The sequence below is a fragment of the Brachyhypopomus gauderio genome, chromosome 5 (assembly GCF_052324685.1).
Source record: "Brachyhypopomus gauderio isolate BG-103 chromosome 5, BGAUD_0.2, whole genome shotgun sequence".
NCBI lineage: Eukaryota > Metazoa > Chordata > Actinopteri > Gymnotiformes > Hypopomidae > Brachyhypopomus > Brachyhypopomus gauderio.
Genome location: NC_135215.1, coordinates 26,001,138 through 26,016,026, shown reverse-complemented (window position 1 = coordinate 26,016,026; position 14,889 = coordinate 26,001,138). Strand labels below are relative to the sequence as shown.

Here is a 14,889-nt window from a genome sequence, read left to right as displayed (position 1 = left end):
TTTTCAGACTTTTATATGTAAACCCTAGAGATGGTTGTGTGTGAAAATCCCAGTAGATTAGCAGTTTCTGAAATACTCAGACCAGCCCATCTGGCCCCAACAACCATGCCATGTTTAAAGTCACTTAAATCACCTTTCTTCCCCATTCTGATGCTCGGTTTGAACTGCAGCAGATTGCCATGTCTACATGCCTAAATGCATTGAGTTACTGCCATGTGATTGGCTGATTCGACATTTGGGGTTGGACAGGTGTACCTAATAAAGTGGCCGGTGAGTGTATATCTCTTATATCGGACATGTTTGAACTACTGTTCCAAGGGTGTAATGTGTGATATGTAACAAGTAACTGGGGAACCATGAACTCTCTCACACACATGCACATACACATGCACACTGCACACATGCATACAAACATGAGCCTGACGCTGCTGTGGAAACAGTTGCCGTGGCGATGGAAGCACAGAATTCCACTCAGCTAAATTACAAGATCATTGCAGATTGGTAGATGCCAATCCGTCTCACCGGACAACAGATTTCTCAAGCAGTAACTCAACCAACCAACCCTCACATTCTTTTTTTTAAATCATTTCACTCATTTACTTTTTCACCATTTTCTCATTATTCTAGAATTATTTAACTCTTTCCACTTTCCACTGGCCACCCAGCTAAATCCAGTGTGAAGGTCCACAAGGCTTCTCTGCTCCTAAATGCTGTACACAAGCTGGAGCAGGTTTATTCTGCGAATGTAATTCTGCCAGTCTATTTGTTATTTCTTAAAGTCAGCAAGGGAATGTAAAGAAACACAGTTGTGGGTGGAGCAAGTGTGAGCGAATGCGCATGAGCCCACACCTCTTCCTGGAGCAATGATGTCCTAGAGCACAATTTGCTGATTCCCTGTTCAGATGCACTTGGTTCAACCCAGCACTTCATTAGCAGGTATATTAGGTCTGGAGACACAGAGAAGTCTGGATGCTGGCTGGACTCAGGCACCCCTTTAGATCTGAGTTATCACGCCTCCGCAGTCTAAATCTGAAAGTCCTTGACATCTAGGGTTTTGGCGAAACATGACATAGAACAGGCAACTCTGCAGTCATTTTGGCAGTGGCGAACACTCAGGGCCTTAAAGACCTTCTCTGAAGGTCCATTGATCTTGATAAATTTTATTTATTATGGATTGGTAGTTTAATGAAGCAATAAAATGTATTATTGCGATTATACCACAGTTCAATTATCGCTGTTTATTGAAAGATTTTGAGTTAAAGAGGACGAGAAAATACGATCTGTTTGGTTAAAAATGCTCCGCCAGTTAAAATAGTTCCATTCAATGGCTCGCTGCTAAACTTACACAACACTGGAACAGCCTTACCCGATAAATATTATAGCGGTAAATATACACAAAAACAACTGTTGATAAAGTTGTATTTATTAAAAATAAAGTACAACAATTATTGACCATCCACGACTGGAGGTTCGTTCAGGTATCTGTTCAGTCCAGCTCTTAAACCAACGAAGCTGCTGATGCCATATAACTCTCCCTTCACGTTTCTGACGGATCCATAAAAACGTCGTAAAAGCTGATTCATTTAATTTTTGTTGATAATACTAAAATCGACTGCAATGTCGTTGCTCTTTAACCAGGATGTAAATACATTAAGAGCCCAGGACGTTTGTTTTACGGTATTAACAACGTTTCTCTGCATTTCCAGCTCATCCAAATCATTGTTTGTAAGCGTGACAAACCTTGGCTCATTGGAGGAATCAGGCTGGTCATTTATAGCTTCATCCTCCAGTTTCAGGTCGAAACAAATGCTTTCGACGCCAATAGATTTAACGAACTCCTTGTAATTCATTTTGATAATGTTGCTGCTTGTTTGTAGTTGCGCTGTTTGGCTTGTAAACACTGCTTCGTTGCTAGGTTACCTGTATGTGGCGGAGTAATACATGGAGAGCTTCAGTTACAGTGCTATAACATGTAATATTGGCACTCCTAGATCGCCTCTCAGCCAATCACATTGTAGGGTCGGAACTAACTGTGGTATAATCAACCAATTATATTTCGAATTAGAATTGTGGGTGCGTGCTCCAATGTGCTCAGGGTATTCTCCCTGGTCCTGTACGTCAGTTCTTAGTGCCTCGTGAGCTTTTAGCTAGCTCCTAGCCAGCACTTCCGTGAGGTTTTCCAAGCAGAAAAGATGCTAACAACACCATTTTCAAGATGGTCATTCAACAAAAAAGTGGATATTGTAAGAAAAGGCTGACCACAAACACCAAACATTCAACAGAAAAATAAAATACTAATTATTGAATATCTGCATGAAGCACAACATTAGATGTGTTACAGCCACTCTGCTAGCTGAAGTGGTAGTGAACTGGCCAGAGGTACTGAACCAAGAGTCATTATTGAAACTGAACATCTGGTCCAGGTTTAGTTGCTAATATAACTCCATTCTGTCAGCAATACCAATCTAACTCCATACTGTCAACAGAACTAATACAATCCCATACTGTCAGCAGTACTAATATAACCTCATACTGTCAGCAGTACTCATATAACCCCATACTGTCAGCAGTACTCATAGAACCTCATACTATAAGAGGTACTAATATAACATCCCCATAATGTCAGCAGTACTAATATAACCCCATACTGTCAGCAGTACTAATATAGCCTCATACTATGAGTGGTACTAATATAGCATCCCCATATTGTCAGCAGTACTAATATAACCCCATACTGTCAGCAGTATTAACATAACCATATACTGTCAGCAGTACTAATATCCCCACACTGTCACCAGTACTAATATAACTCCATACTGCCAGCAGTACTAATATAACTCCATACTGCCAGCAGTATTAATATAACATCCCCATACTGTCAGCAGTACTAACATCCCCATACTGTCAGCAGTACTAATATATCATCCTCATACTGTCAGCTGTACTAATATATCATCCTCATACTGTCAGCTGTACTAATATAACTCCATACTGCCAGCAGTACTAATATAACCCAATACTGTCAGCAGTACAAATATAACATCCCCATTCTGTCAGCAGTACTAAAATACCATCCCCTTACTTTCAGCAGTACTAATATATCATCCCCATACTGTCAGAAGTACTAATATATCATCCCCATTCTGTCAGCAGTACTAATATACTGTATCATCCCCATACTGTCAGCAGTACTAAGAATACTGTTTCATATTGTATGAGAAACGTCATATTTAGAGCTAGGCATTACTTTACCTGGATTCTGTTTCAGTTTGTTAGTCATGTAGAAAAGTCAAAGCTGGTCATTTTAAAATCATTTTAAAATTCAGTTTTCATTCATGAGTCTGCCCTGGTCTGAATCTAGCTCTCCATTACTTCTGGTCTTGAGGACACTAGATGATAATTTAAAGCAAATGTATTTCATAGAGATTGCATATAAAAAATATATACATTTTGCCCTTGCTGAAATATGTTTTAGTAATTATAAAATATAGACTATATTTCCATGCCAAATATTAATATTCAAAACACTTTATTTTATTTCATAGTAGTATATATATTCATTGTTAGCATTATGCATCAGTCAAGGGCTGTTAGATATTTACATTCTTTAAGAGCTATTCATGTGTGGCTGTGGTATGTTAGAGGAAAAGCAGACTTATCTTTCACAATAAAAAAGCAAAGAGAGTGAAAGACATGCTTCACCAGAGAGACCAAAACTGCCCCCCACTCTTCCTCCATTTACACTTAAGAGTCAAGACCAGTAAATGGTTCCCCCAGGACTGTTAAACACAACACAGACTCAAATACAATCCTGTTCATGCTCCCCTTCTCTCTCCCTTTCACACAAATGCAGTCATGCATCTACAATGCTTTCTCAGTCCCTGTCCAGACAAAAGTACAAGAAGCCACGTGCCTGCTCCATCCTAGTCCTCATGGAGCTAGCTGGGGCGAAGAGAACAAAGCTCAGGAGGAACTGAGCCACCTTTAGCATGAGCAAGAGGACAAAGAAGACGACAGTCAGAGCCTGGCTTAGAATAAAAGGGAGAGTGACAGATACAGAGAGACAGAAACAGAGAGAGAGAGTGACAGAAACAGACATGGAGAGAGAGCAACATGGAGAGAGACATGGTGAGAGAGACAGATGTGAATCATTCAAAGCCCTGTCCCCCCGTGTTCATCATCACTGAGCGCTTTAAGGTCACACTGCTCTCAGTTGCCTTTGAGATACTGTGTGTTTCTAATGACAAATGAGCAAACATATGCACTTGTCTCAAAGCTCTGTGTCTACATATGACAGCCTGGGACCATAAGTAGACATCATCAGAATCACGGAGGCTAATCGGCTATAGGCAGAAGTGCAGCATATACACTGTGATTGATGACAGCCACACTCATTGTGCTGTGTGTGATGGCCCTGACTCCTGCCTGCTGGGACTGGTTAGGTCAGGTGGTGTCTGGATGTGAGGAGGGTGGGCTATGGCTCTGGCAGCACGCTTCGTGACTCTGTGTCATGTGTCCTCTTGGCGAGTCACATCCAGATCAGTCCTGGTTATGTGCCGGCTATTTCCTGCCAGGTGAGGAGCCAAAGTGCTTATGGACTTGACTGTTGCAGTGTAGAAGAGGATCACCAGAGCCCGGCGCAGTGGGAATTTCTACAGCTGTCTCAGTATGAACACTATGCCAATGGACTCTATGTGTCCCCTCCCACCACAGCTCTGTAGCATCCCAGAACTTGAGCGACTCCAGTGACAGTAATTATTAGTATTATTAGTAATTAGTAGTTAGTATTATGAGCAACTGAGTATTGATTGACACTAATTCCACAGCCAGAGTTTATGTTGTGAAGAAGTCGAAAAGGGCAATTCATCTAAAATCTACAACCGTCTCTACAGCCATAAGGATGTTGGGAACCAGGGAACTGGGACTGCACCAAGACATCAGCTGTTTGACTTTCTCCTAGGCAGATTTGTCCCCGTTGTTTATAAACCTGACATAACTGAGAATAGACATGCAAGAAGATGATCCTTGCCCTGAGATTCACTATCACCATAAGGTGGTGTGCAGTTAGCCAGGCGTTTAACACCAGTCACTCTGCTGTTCAAAATCACTCCAAAAACAGACACAAGTGGGAAATGGGAGTGGGACACTGATCACCTCTCACCTACAGCGTGGTCTCTCTCTCTCTCTCTCTCTCTCTCTCTCTCTCTCTCTCTCTCTCTCTCTCTCTCTCTCTCTCTCACACACACACACACACACACACACACACACACACACACACACACACACACACACACACACACACACACACAAGCATGCCTAAAGTCAGGCCAAAACAGCTTCTGATTTACAGGTTGTGCGCCTCTCGTATGATCAATTGCAAAGTGACTCCACCCCCAGGCACAGTATAATCAGCTTTAGAAGCCCAGTGATGCAGACAAACTTGGGCACACACATGGCACAACAGGCTGGGGGACGATTCCAGTGGGCCCTACTCGCGCGGTCCACTGCACTGCAGAATATGTCAGCACCATTAGCTGCTGTTTCTTTTAAAGCTTGAGTGAGGTTCTCTAAAGGAGAATCACAGAGGGTCTCTACTATACTGAAAGACTGATCTAAATGCTAAAGGTGTTTGAATGGTTACATATGGAGCTCCAAAACCCCATTATTCATTTCAGTGTAATTTAATAATGAAGACAATATTCATATTTAATGTAGAACCTGCATCATCTGTATCCACCATTGCCCATTTCTAGCGAGTGAGAGAGTGAAAATAGCCCAATGACCAAAAGACAAAGAAACTCTTCAGTAATCAGACCTGACATACTCCAGCTGAAGTGCACTCAAAGAGCTAAAAAAGGAGAGAATTTACAACACGTGGAACTGTAAGACATGCTTTACATGAACCAGCCAGAACTCATAGGTGGTTTAGAAGGACACATGTATCACTATTCACAGGCCACAACATGTCCTCCCAGACTTGAGTGTCCTAGGCACAAAGAGGGCTGAACGGTGGAGCAGTCGCCAGAGGCCAGACCGGAGCTGCCGGAGCTGGGCCGTGCTCTAAATTTAGTCTGCTGGCTTTCATGGGGCCTTTGACTATCCACACGTGACACAGGGTGATGCAGTGAGAGGATGTAGCCCAGAAAGGCAGGGTGGAGGCAGGGTGGAGGCAGGGTGGAGGCAGGGTGGAAGCAAGGCAGAGGCATTCCAATACCGTGCTTCTGAGTTGCAATTTAAGTCTGATTTGGGTTTGGGTCTGATTCGTGAGTGAGTGAGTGTTGGTGTGAGAGAGCATCCTGTTTGTGTTTTGTGCATATTGTGTGTGTGTGTGTGTGTGTGTGTGTGTGTGTGCGCACGCAAACTTACAGCCCTCGAAGATATCAGTTGGGATATGAACTGCCGAGGAGTTGTATGATACCAGCCGCTTAAACACTGGGTCCTCTTTAAAATACAGTGTGAGGTTGTGCTGGGAATAAGAACAGCATTAGTTAACTGACGCGCGCACACGCGCGTGCACACACACACACACACACACACAAAACCACTGCCGACACTGTTGAACACTCCTATTCCTGACATACTCAGTCCAGTGCAACACTGGTAGTATGGCATGACCATTTAAACAGAATCCATTCAGCAGAGCCCCTGTTGTCTGAAGCTGACCAGTGATGAACAGGGTACATGGTTTCTAATACCCTGCATGTGCGACCAGATCTCCCTGCAGTCTCTGTAAACTCAGAAACTGTACAGGTAAGAGTGTACCTAGTAAGTGTCACGATACAGCCCCCGGACCCCTCACTTTGGGCGTATGTAGATGATGTCTGTGTCTATATATGTACTTCCTGTGGGTGTGGCATCTCATAGTCCAACATGCTAATTGTGTGCGTCAGTTTTGTACCCTGCTTGTCTTGTTTGTGTTTTATTAGTGCACCTAATAAAGTGGTCAGTGAGTGTGGGTGCAAGATGAGTGTTTCAATAGCACAGCTGCTAAATGTTACTATTGTTGCTGATATGAGGTACTATAATACTGCGCTAGCCAGTACTCTGAGAACAGAAAATACATGGTGGTACTTACCTCTTTTGCATTATAATACTCTACAACTTCCTTCTGTAAGACAAAACAAAACGACCATATATTATTTTGGGCCATAAAATTGTGACTCCATTGACTTTTTTTGTTAAGTAAGCAGTTGTGCCTGTGTACATGGACACGGTTGTGCTGTATAGCGCAACGTGCTCTGTGTGAACAGCTCCTGAGTGAGTGTTACTCTCCTCCAGAGCAACTCTACACCCTGTCAAAGCTGACTGTAACAGGGCCGCTCTCTCTGTGATGTATGGTTGCTCTAGAGACACTGGAGTGAATCTGTGGTTAGCGCCATCTGTACCATCAGATGAGACAGTGGCCACAACACCAGCCTGATGTAGAACATCTGTGGTGGCTGGTGGTGTGGGCTGTGCGTATGACACACTCCTGCACACACGCTATGGGCCTCATGTGGCCTACTGTATGCCTACACACGCAAACACACGGGAGTGTATTGATCAAAGTGTGCACGGTGAAAAGTGATTCGTGCATGCTTCACATGCTCTGTAATCACAGGTCCCAAAATGTTGGTTACCTGAGGTGTGTGGGTGTGTGTGTGTGTGTGTGTGTGTGTGTGTGTGAGCAATCATGAATGGTGTACTGACTGATTCAAATGAGAATCTGCCTGATTGTTACCCTGAGTAATGTAATGACTCACTCACAGTTAAATCTCTTGGCTCAGAACGTGAGGCCAGTGGTAAATTAGTGCGTCCAGTCAGAACTATTCCATAAACATGTAATGTGTATAAAAGCATTTGCTCTGATCTGTGGATGGTTGCAATGGGAAGAATGATGATCTTAATGGGGGGGGCATACATTTACAGCCTACTTTATATGGGTATTTAATGTGAAAGTCATCCAACCACATTGCCAACACACAACACACCCATACACCAAATTTTTATTTCCTACACATGTTGCGATATATGCATTATATACATTTAACTATACATTTCCACCCCATCTAAAATAAAACCTTTATCCTCTGTAACAGAAAAGTATTTTGCCATCGCAGTTAAAAAGAAGAGGAATGCAGCTTTTGTACAAAGCACTTTTAGTCTGTCAGGAACACTTTGCAGAAACATTATAATCATTGAGGAACAAAATGGCCTGGCACATACAGCACGGGCCTGTCATTTGTGTGATTTATACAAACTAAGTGTAATGAAAATGAGAAGGACAGCTTCAGTCACTCTCTCCAAGTTAACCAGAGGTCCTCTGGGTACATGCCTGTTGTTAATGAAATATTTAAATGTGCATGTGTGTGTCAGAGAGAGAGAGAGAGAAATACAGAGAGAGAGAGAAAGAGAGAGAGATTAATGGTGTGAGGTTGGCAACTCTGAGTGTCAGGTCTCTAATAAAGCTGCTGTCTGCTAGAACATAATGGGACTCTTAGGCTGCAAGTTCCTGGATAAAGGCCAGTATAGGATGTGTGATCTCACGTGACCCCACAGGCAGAAAGTGCAGTACTTAGGAAGACTTAGAGGAGAGTGAAAGTGCCCTCTCAGCAAGCTGCCTGACAGGCAGACTCACACGGCAGCCGAGCTCCCGCAGTGAACTGAGCTTTCAAGCCAGCGGTCCATGTGTATACATGTGACAGGATATGATGAACTAACTGTTTCCAGGTCACGTGTAATTTCATGTAGTGCCTAAACTCTCCCTCTCTATCCTCTCTTTCTCCTCTCTCTATCTTTCTCACACACACACACAAATTACTCAAGGCAGTGAGATCAGTGCACAGGATCACAGAGTTGTGTTTGAAATTGAGAATTTTGCCACAGACACTGAGGCTGTGCTGAGCTGTGTCCAGACACACCAACCCTTCCCTGAACTAAACTCTCTAAACAATAGCTTGATTAGTGTAGTTTTAAATGGATCTAGAAAAAAAGTTTCAGAGTTGGTTCATAATTGATTTCCTAAGAAAGATTTCAAAATGCATGTCAAAGCATATTGCATTTTCTGATGTAAAAACCTTTAACAGTGTTTTAAGGAATTCATCTTGTTTTTCATTTTTCCTTGTTTGACATTCACCAGAGAAAAGAACTGCAACACTTTCTCTGGGAAGTTCTGGAAAATGTCAGTCAGATATCGATCAGAGAGTATTCTGCCTTAATTCTGAATGAGAGCGTCCTGGATGAGATGTTCCACCAGCAGTACTGCTGAATGTGAAGGCTTGATGATGTCACACAGCTGGTCATGTCCTCGTGGTTCACACACATCAGCACACCTCAGCCCTAATCCTTTCAGCCAACAATTTATCTAATGACTGTTGATTGCTCACACACACATTAAAGGTTGTCTTTAACTCACTTCTCAGTCTATTTCAAAGAAACACTGTATGCAGTATAAATCGCTCTGAGTGCAAGCCAATTCAAGTCAAGCCAAAAAGAACAGTCCTTGCTTATAATGCTATACAAACCGGATTACAAAAAAGTTGGGACACAAAACAAATTGTGAATAAAAACTGAATGCAATGATGTGGAGGTGCCAACATCTAATATTTTATTCAGAATAAAACACAAATCACAGATCAAAAGTTTAAACTGAGAGAATGTATAATGGTTAAGGAAAAAATATGTCAACAAATCCCAAAAAAGTTGGGACAAGTAGCAATAAGTGGCTGGAAAACGGAAATTGAGCATATAACGAAGAGCCAGAAGACCAATTAACACTATTTAGGTCAATTGACAACATGATTGGGTATAAAAAAGAGCTTCTCAAAGTGTCAGGATCACCAATTCCACCATTGTTGTGTAGAAAGATAGTGCCGCACTATCAGATTAAACTTTTTAAACTTTTGATCTGTCATCTATGTTCTATTATGAATAAAATATTGACATTTGCCATCTCCACATCATTGCATTCCGTTTTTATTCACAATTTGCTTAGTGTCCCAACTTTTTTGGAATCCGGTTTGTAGATGCAGAGTGCTCTTATCCACATCTTTGGGGCACAGTGAATTGTACTGTCTAATTAAGGATCCTGATGTAATCAAACAAGTTTCCAAATCTCACACACACACACACACACTCACACACACACGTGTGCACACGCACACACACACACACACGCACACACACACACGCACACACACACACACACACACACACACACACACACACACACACACACACACACACACACACACACACACACACACACACACACACACACACACACACACACACAAAAAGCCAAAAGTACACCTTGGAACCAATTCATTTCCCTCTCTCCCTCCCTCTCTCCTTCTCTCTCTCTCTGTCCTGCTTTCTCTTTTTTCCTCACACATCCTCTCTCTCCCAGTTCAGTTGAACACACAGTAGCCATGCATGAATGAACTAAGTAATGTTTAATAGGTAAGTGTGCAGTCTGTGAGAATCAACCCTGGGCCTGTCCTGCCATGATTCATGTTGAAGTGCATAGTCTTGCCCATAAATCAGTAATAACTCTATTAAACTGAAGCAAGAGCTTAGACAACACCTAATAGTTAAATCCATAAAAGACAGGACATATCTCTAAAAACTTTAATAAGGACGGATTAGCCTCTAATCTATTCGCCAATTTGAGGTATGTCAGTGAAACAGTGGCCATAAATAAGGTAAGATTACATTGCCAGACAGGAGTATACTGATGATCTGCAAATCCATATAAGAACCTCATTTTCATTGGCAGGGGTGTGTGTGTGTGTGTGTGTGTGTGTGTGTGTGTGTGTGTGTGTGTGTGTGTGTGTGTGTGCGTGTGTGTGTGCGTGTGTGTGTGTGTGTGTGTGTGTGTGTGTGTGTGTGTGTGTGTGTGTGTGTGTGTGTGTGTGTGTGTGTTAGGCAGCTGGGCTGGTAATCTCCAGGAGATCGACATGTAATTTCACTTAATAGGGACAAAAAGGGGAACATCACAGCTTGGATTAAAATGACACTTCGTAATCAAGTAATCAATGCTTATATATATATATATATATATATATATATATATATATATATATATATATATATATATATATATATATATATATGTGTGTGTGTGTGTGTGTGTGTGTGTGTGTGTGTGTGCGCATGTTTACCTCCATATAATTTTTCCATTGATGTCGCACCTGAAGCTTTTCTGCAGCTGTCACCAGATTCTGTAAACAGAAGAGAAGAAGAAAGCATCACAAACTGTTCCACAGCACACGTTCACATGGACCTTTCACATCCGGCTGGTGGGTGTTCTCCTCAGCTCCAGCCGAGACGCTTCTCTCCTCAGCTCCAGACGCATTCAGTTCAGCTCCACGCGGAAGGAGGGCTGGCCTTGCCGTAACGTAACATCACACTAAAATTTAATCCGATGTGGCCTTGCCCCTCGTCTGCTCTAATGACTAAGTTAATGGCAACAGGGGCAAATCTAGAAACCATACGCCTAATTTCCCCAGGGAAATTCCATATCTCATTTCTCATTCTGTGAAGCGAAGGTGTCGAAAATTAGAAGGAAAGGGTGGGGCCGTGAGCCTACGGCGTCTGGGAGAGCTGTGGAAGACGTGGTGTAGTGCGAGGGAGTGCGTCAGAGCGATGAAGGGGAAGGAGCTGACGGGGGAAGTGCTCCTCGCATCTGGGACGTGACTGCTGCCCCTCCAGTGGGGGCTCGGGCAGTGGCAGCGAGGACGAAAACCCAGAGGCTCTCAGCGCGGAGGGCAGAGATCATGTGACATTACTCCCCCGTTGACCTTCAGTAGGGGTGACAGGGCAGCAGTTGTACAGTAATGCCATCAGCAAAATCGACTCCAGAGGCCCTTTAATTAATGCTGTCAATGGAAAAGTGACACAGCCACAGGGTTGCCAACTCTCACGCATTGAGCGTGAGACACACGCATTTGACTGTCTTCACACGCTCTCACGCCACACTTGCGATATCTCACGCCGGGAAAAAAATCTAGTTTATTTACCTCTGATCCACATCTATGATTCAATGAGTTACTAGTTTGCTCTGGCGCCAACCACTGGCGATTGAAACTATTATATTATCAGGTTTACTTCCATGTACTGGACATCTCTAGAAGATAAAAGATATAGGTAGAAATGTGTTGCAAATGCACACACACACACACACACACAATGCAAAAAAACAGAGAAACTGACAATGACAGACCACTATGACTTTGCATAATATGCACTGCCTGCTAACAAACTCTCCACCCTCAAAAATCACCCTCAATTGTCTAGTGTCCAGCATGGTCCACAACAGCTCAGCTAGTCACACGGTGAACATGATCATCTGTTGCTATAACAACCCTGTCGTTTCCCCATGTCTCATTAGCAAGGACTAGGCTAATTAGTTGTCGTGGAGCACACTCCTGCTGCTACAGTGATGTGACTCATGTTTAAGGTGATGTAATACAAGCTATTGATCAGCACAGCTTGCAGGTAGCATAAAACAGACATCCGTACAAGCTCTCTCACAAGAGGGCAGAGACAAGAGAGACTCACAGAATGTTGGTCGTAGCTACTACAGACACTAAACATCCTAGCTACTTCAGATGATACCTCGTAGGTGTAGCTTTTGAATGTTGTTGTATAGGGGGCTGGGGCATGTCCCCCCCAATAACTCCTGCTCACACTACTCAGATAATGTATTGGGTGGTGGCAGGGTTGAGCATTGAGCGTGAGACACACGCATTTGACCGTTTTTACACGCTCTCACGCCACACTTGCGATATCTCACGCCGAAAGAAAAAAATATAGTTTATTTACCTCTCATCCACATCTATGATTCAATGAGTTACTATATACGATATAACAACTTATGTTCGCCGCCACTCATTAGCTACACATTTAGGCCATTTTGAAGAGTGTTCTCTTGTTTTTCGGTTCAGTCGTGCTGACCATAGGATGCCAATGCTAATGCTAATGCTATTGAATGCACCCAGCACAAGCCCCGCTGCAGGAAGCTCATCACTATCAAAGCTTCCCTAGCGCAGTTTAATTCTCTAGGGAATTTCAAGGCAAATAAAAATTTTAAATGTTTTTTTTCCTCTCTTTCTATAAGCTTAACTTATTAATATTATTAAAATGTTAGGGTATATTTTCTTTGTGTTATTTCAAATTCAATGATGCTTTCTACATATTTTGTTCCTGCCGAGGTTTTGAGGGAGGGGTGTGTGTGTGTGTTTTTAACAAAGCATAGTTACCCAGACCAGAGCACCACAGTGATGTGTGCGGTCCAGAGAGGAGAGGAGTTCTCCCATCACACCACCTTATCAAACTCAGTCCATCTGCAGGACCACGCGCCTCGAGCTGCCTCTCTATAGAACCCATGCAGCGAGTGTGACAGAGCAGACAAAGAAAAGCTGACAGCTGAGCAAAAAAAAATAAAACGCACGCTCGCACATAACACACACACACACACACACACACACACACACACACACACACACACACACACACACACACGCACACACACACACACAGGCAGGACAGAGAAATTGGTAGCTAATAATGAAGTCAAGAATAATGAGTCATGGCTGTCTGGTCAGTGGCATTCTCTTTCATCCTTTCATCTCTCTCTCTCTCTATCTCTCAGGCACTCTCACTCTCTCTATTCTTTCTCTTGTTCAACTAAGGACAGTGTTTGCACTGACATCACAAATGCAGTATCTCTCACCAGCTGTATGAACATGGTTTCACTCAACCAAACAACCACCTGGAGTCTCCGGTGGCCCGCATGGGTTTATACACATTCACGTTGGAAGGTGTACACAAACTGAATTGCACTGTTATCCTAACAGCACGTACATTGCAATAATGAACACATTTACATGGCTGCCTGCTCAGGCCTGCTTAGTCAGGTCACTCCACATCCATCTCAGCCACTACTGTGAGAAAGGACAGGCAGGAAGCTCCACGCACATTTGGACATTGCCGGGCCCCTGAGCCAGGACCCTGGGGCTCAGAGTCCGTGCCCATTATCAGAACTGTTTGTTAACGCATAAGCTCATTAGTGTTTAAGCCTTGGCATCAGTGTGCGGTGTTTCACTGTGGTGGTCTGTGCTTCGAACGCCACTACTGACAGATCAAGCTTAGATGCACTTTGTGATGAAACAAGAGTTTGTGTATACCAGGTAAATGTTACCTAAAGATTTTCCAACAGTTTTCTTTTTTGGAAACTTCAAATAAATCTGAGGCAATTGTGTTTGAGCTATGTCTGTGCTTTCTATTACAACGGTAGATGTTGGTTGTTTTTGTTTATCTAAAGATGCATTTATTTTTCGCCTGTTTCATCAGAGACATATTGCCCTTTATAATAGCTAAACGCATGTGCACACACATACACAAAAGGGCATGTAAGAGTGTGTTCTTGCTAATTGTGGCAGATCTTCTTGCCATGCAATTTGTTTTTGGTGGTGGGAGCCAGTATTTATGTATTTTTTCACTTCTATTTGGCATGATAACAGGTAGCTCAACCCAATGAGAGCAGGCCCTGTTTTGAGCCAAGATGGTCCCACTAGTGCTCCAATTGCTTCTTGGCAAGTCAACACAATTCACCTTGCTTTGAGCCAGAATGGCTCCAGGTCTTACTTTATTTGCCAGAATTAAACAAACTGTATAATGACCTAAGTGCATGAACAAAATCCTACACTTAATTCAGCAAAAGTTAATCTGTCTGGCAAAAGTAAAATAAATAAATTTAAAATTGCTAAGTTTGCTAATACTGAAACTTCTGCTTCAATTCACAAAAATAAATGCTACTGACCATCAACTAGAAACTATTAACCTAGATAGATACCATCTACTAGACACGATTACACCATTTAACATCAGCTACTTGCAGTTGAAAAC

General features: G+C 42.8%; 1 protein-coding gene across 1 annotated transcript in view; it reads right to left on the bottom strand.

Annotated features, from left to right (window-relative positions):
* cacna2d1a (calcium channel, voltage-dependent, alpha 2/delta subunit 1a) overlaps positions 1-14,889 on the bottom strand; it is an 83,327-nt gene that overhangs the window by 41,453 nt on the left and 26,985 nt on the right. Inside the window, exons 4-6 of the mRNA XM_077006745.1 lie at positions 11,142-11,201; positions 7,076-7,108; positions 6,367-6,466 (exon numbers count right to left, since the gene is read on the bottom strand). Coding sequence (XP_076862860.1) covers positions 6,367-6,466; positions 7,076-7,108; positions 11,142-11,201 — 193 coding nt within the window. The remainder of the gene's footprint in view (positions 1-6,366; positions 6,467-7,075; positions 7,109-11,141; positions 11,202-14,889) is intronic.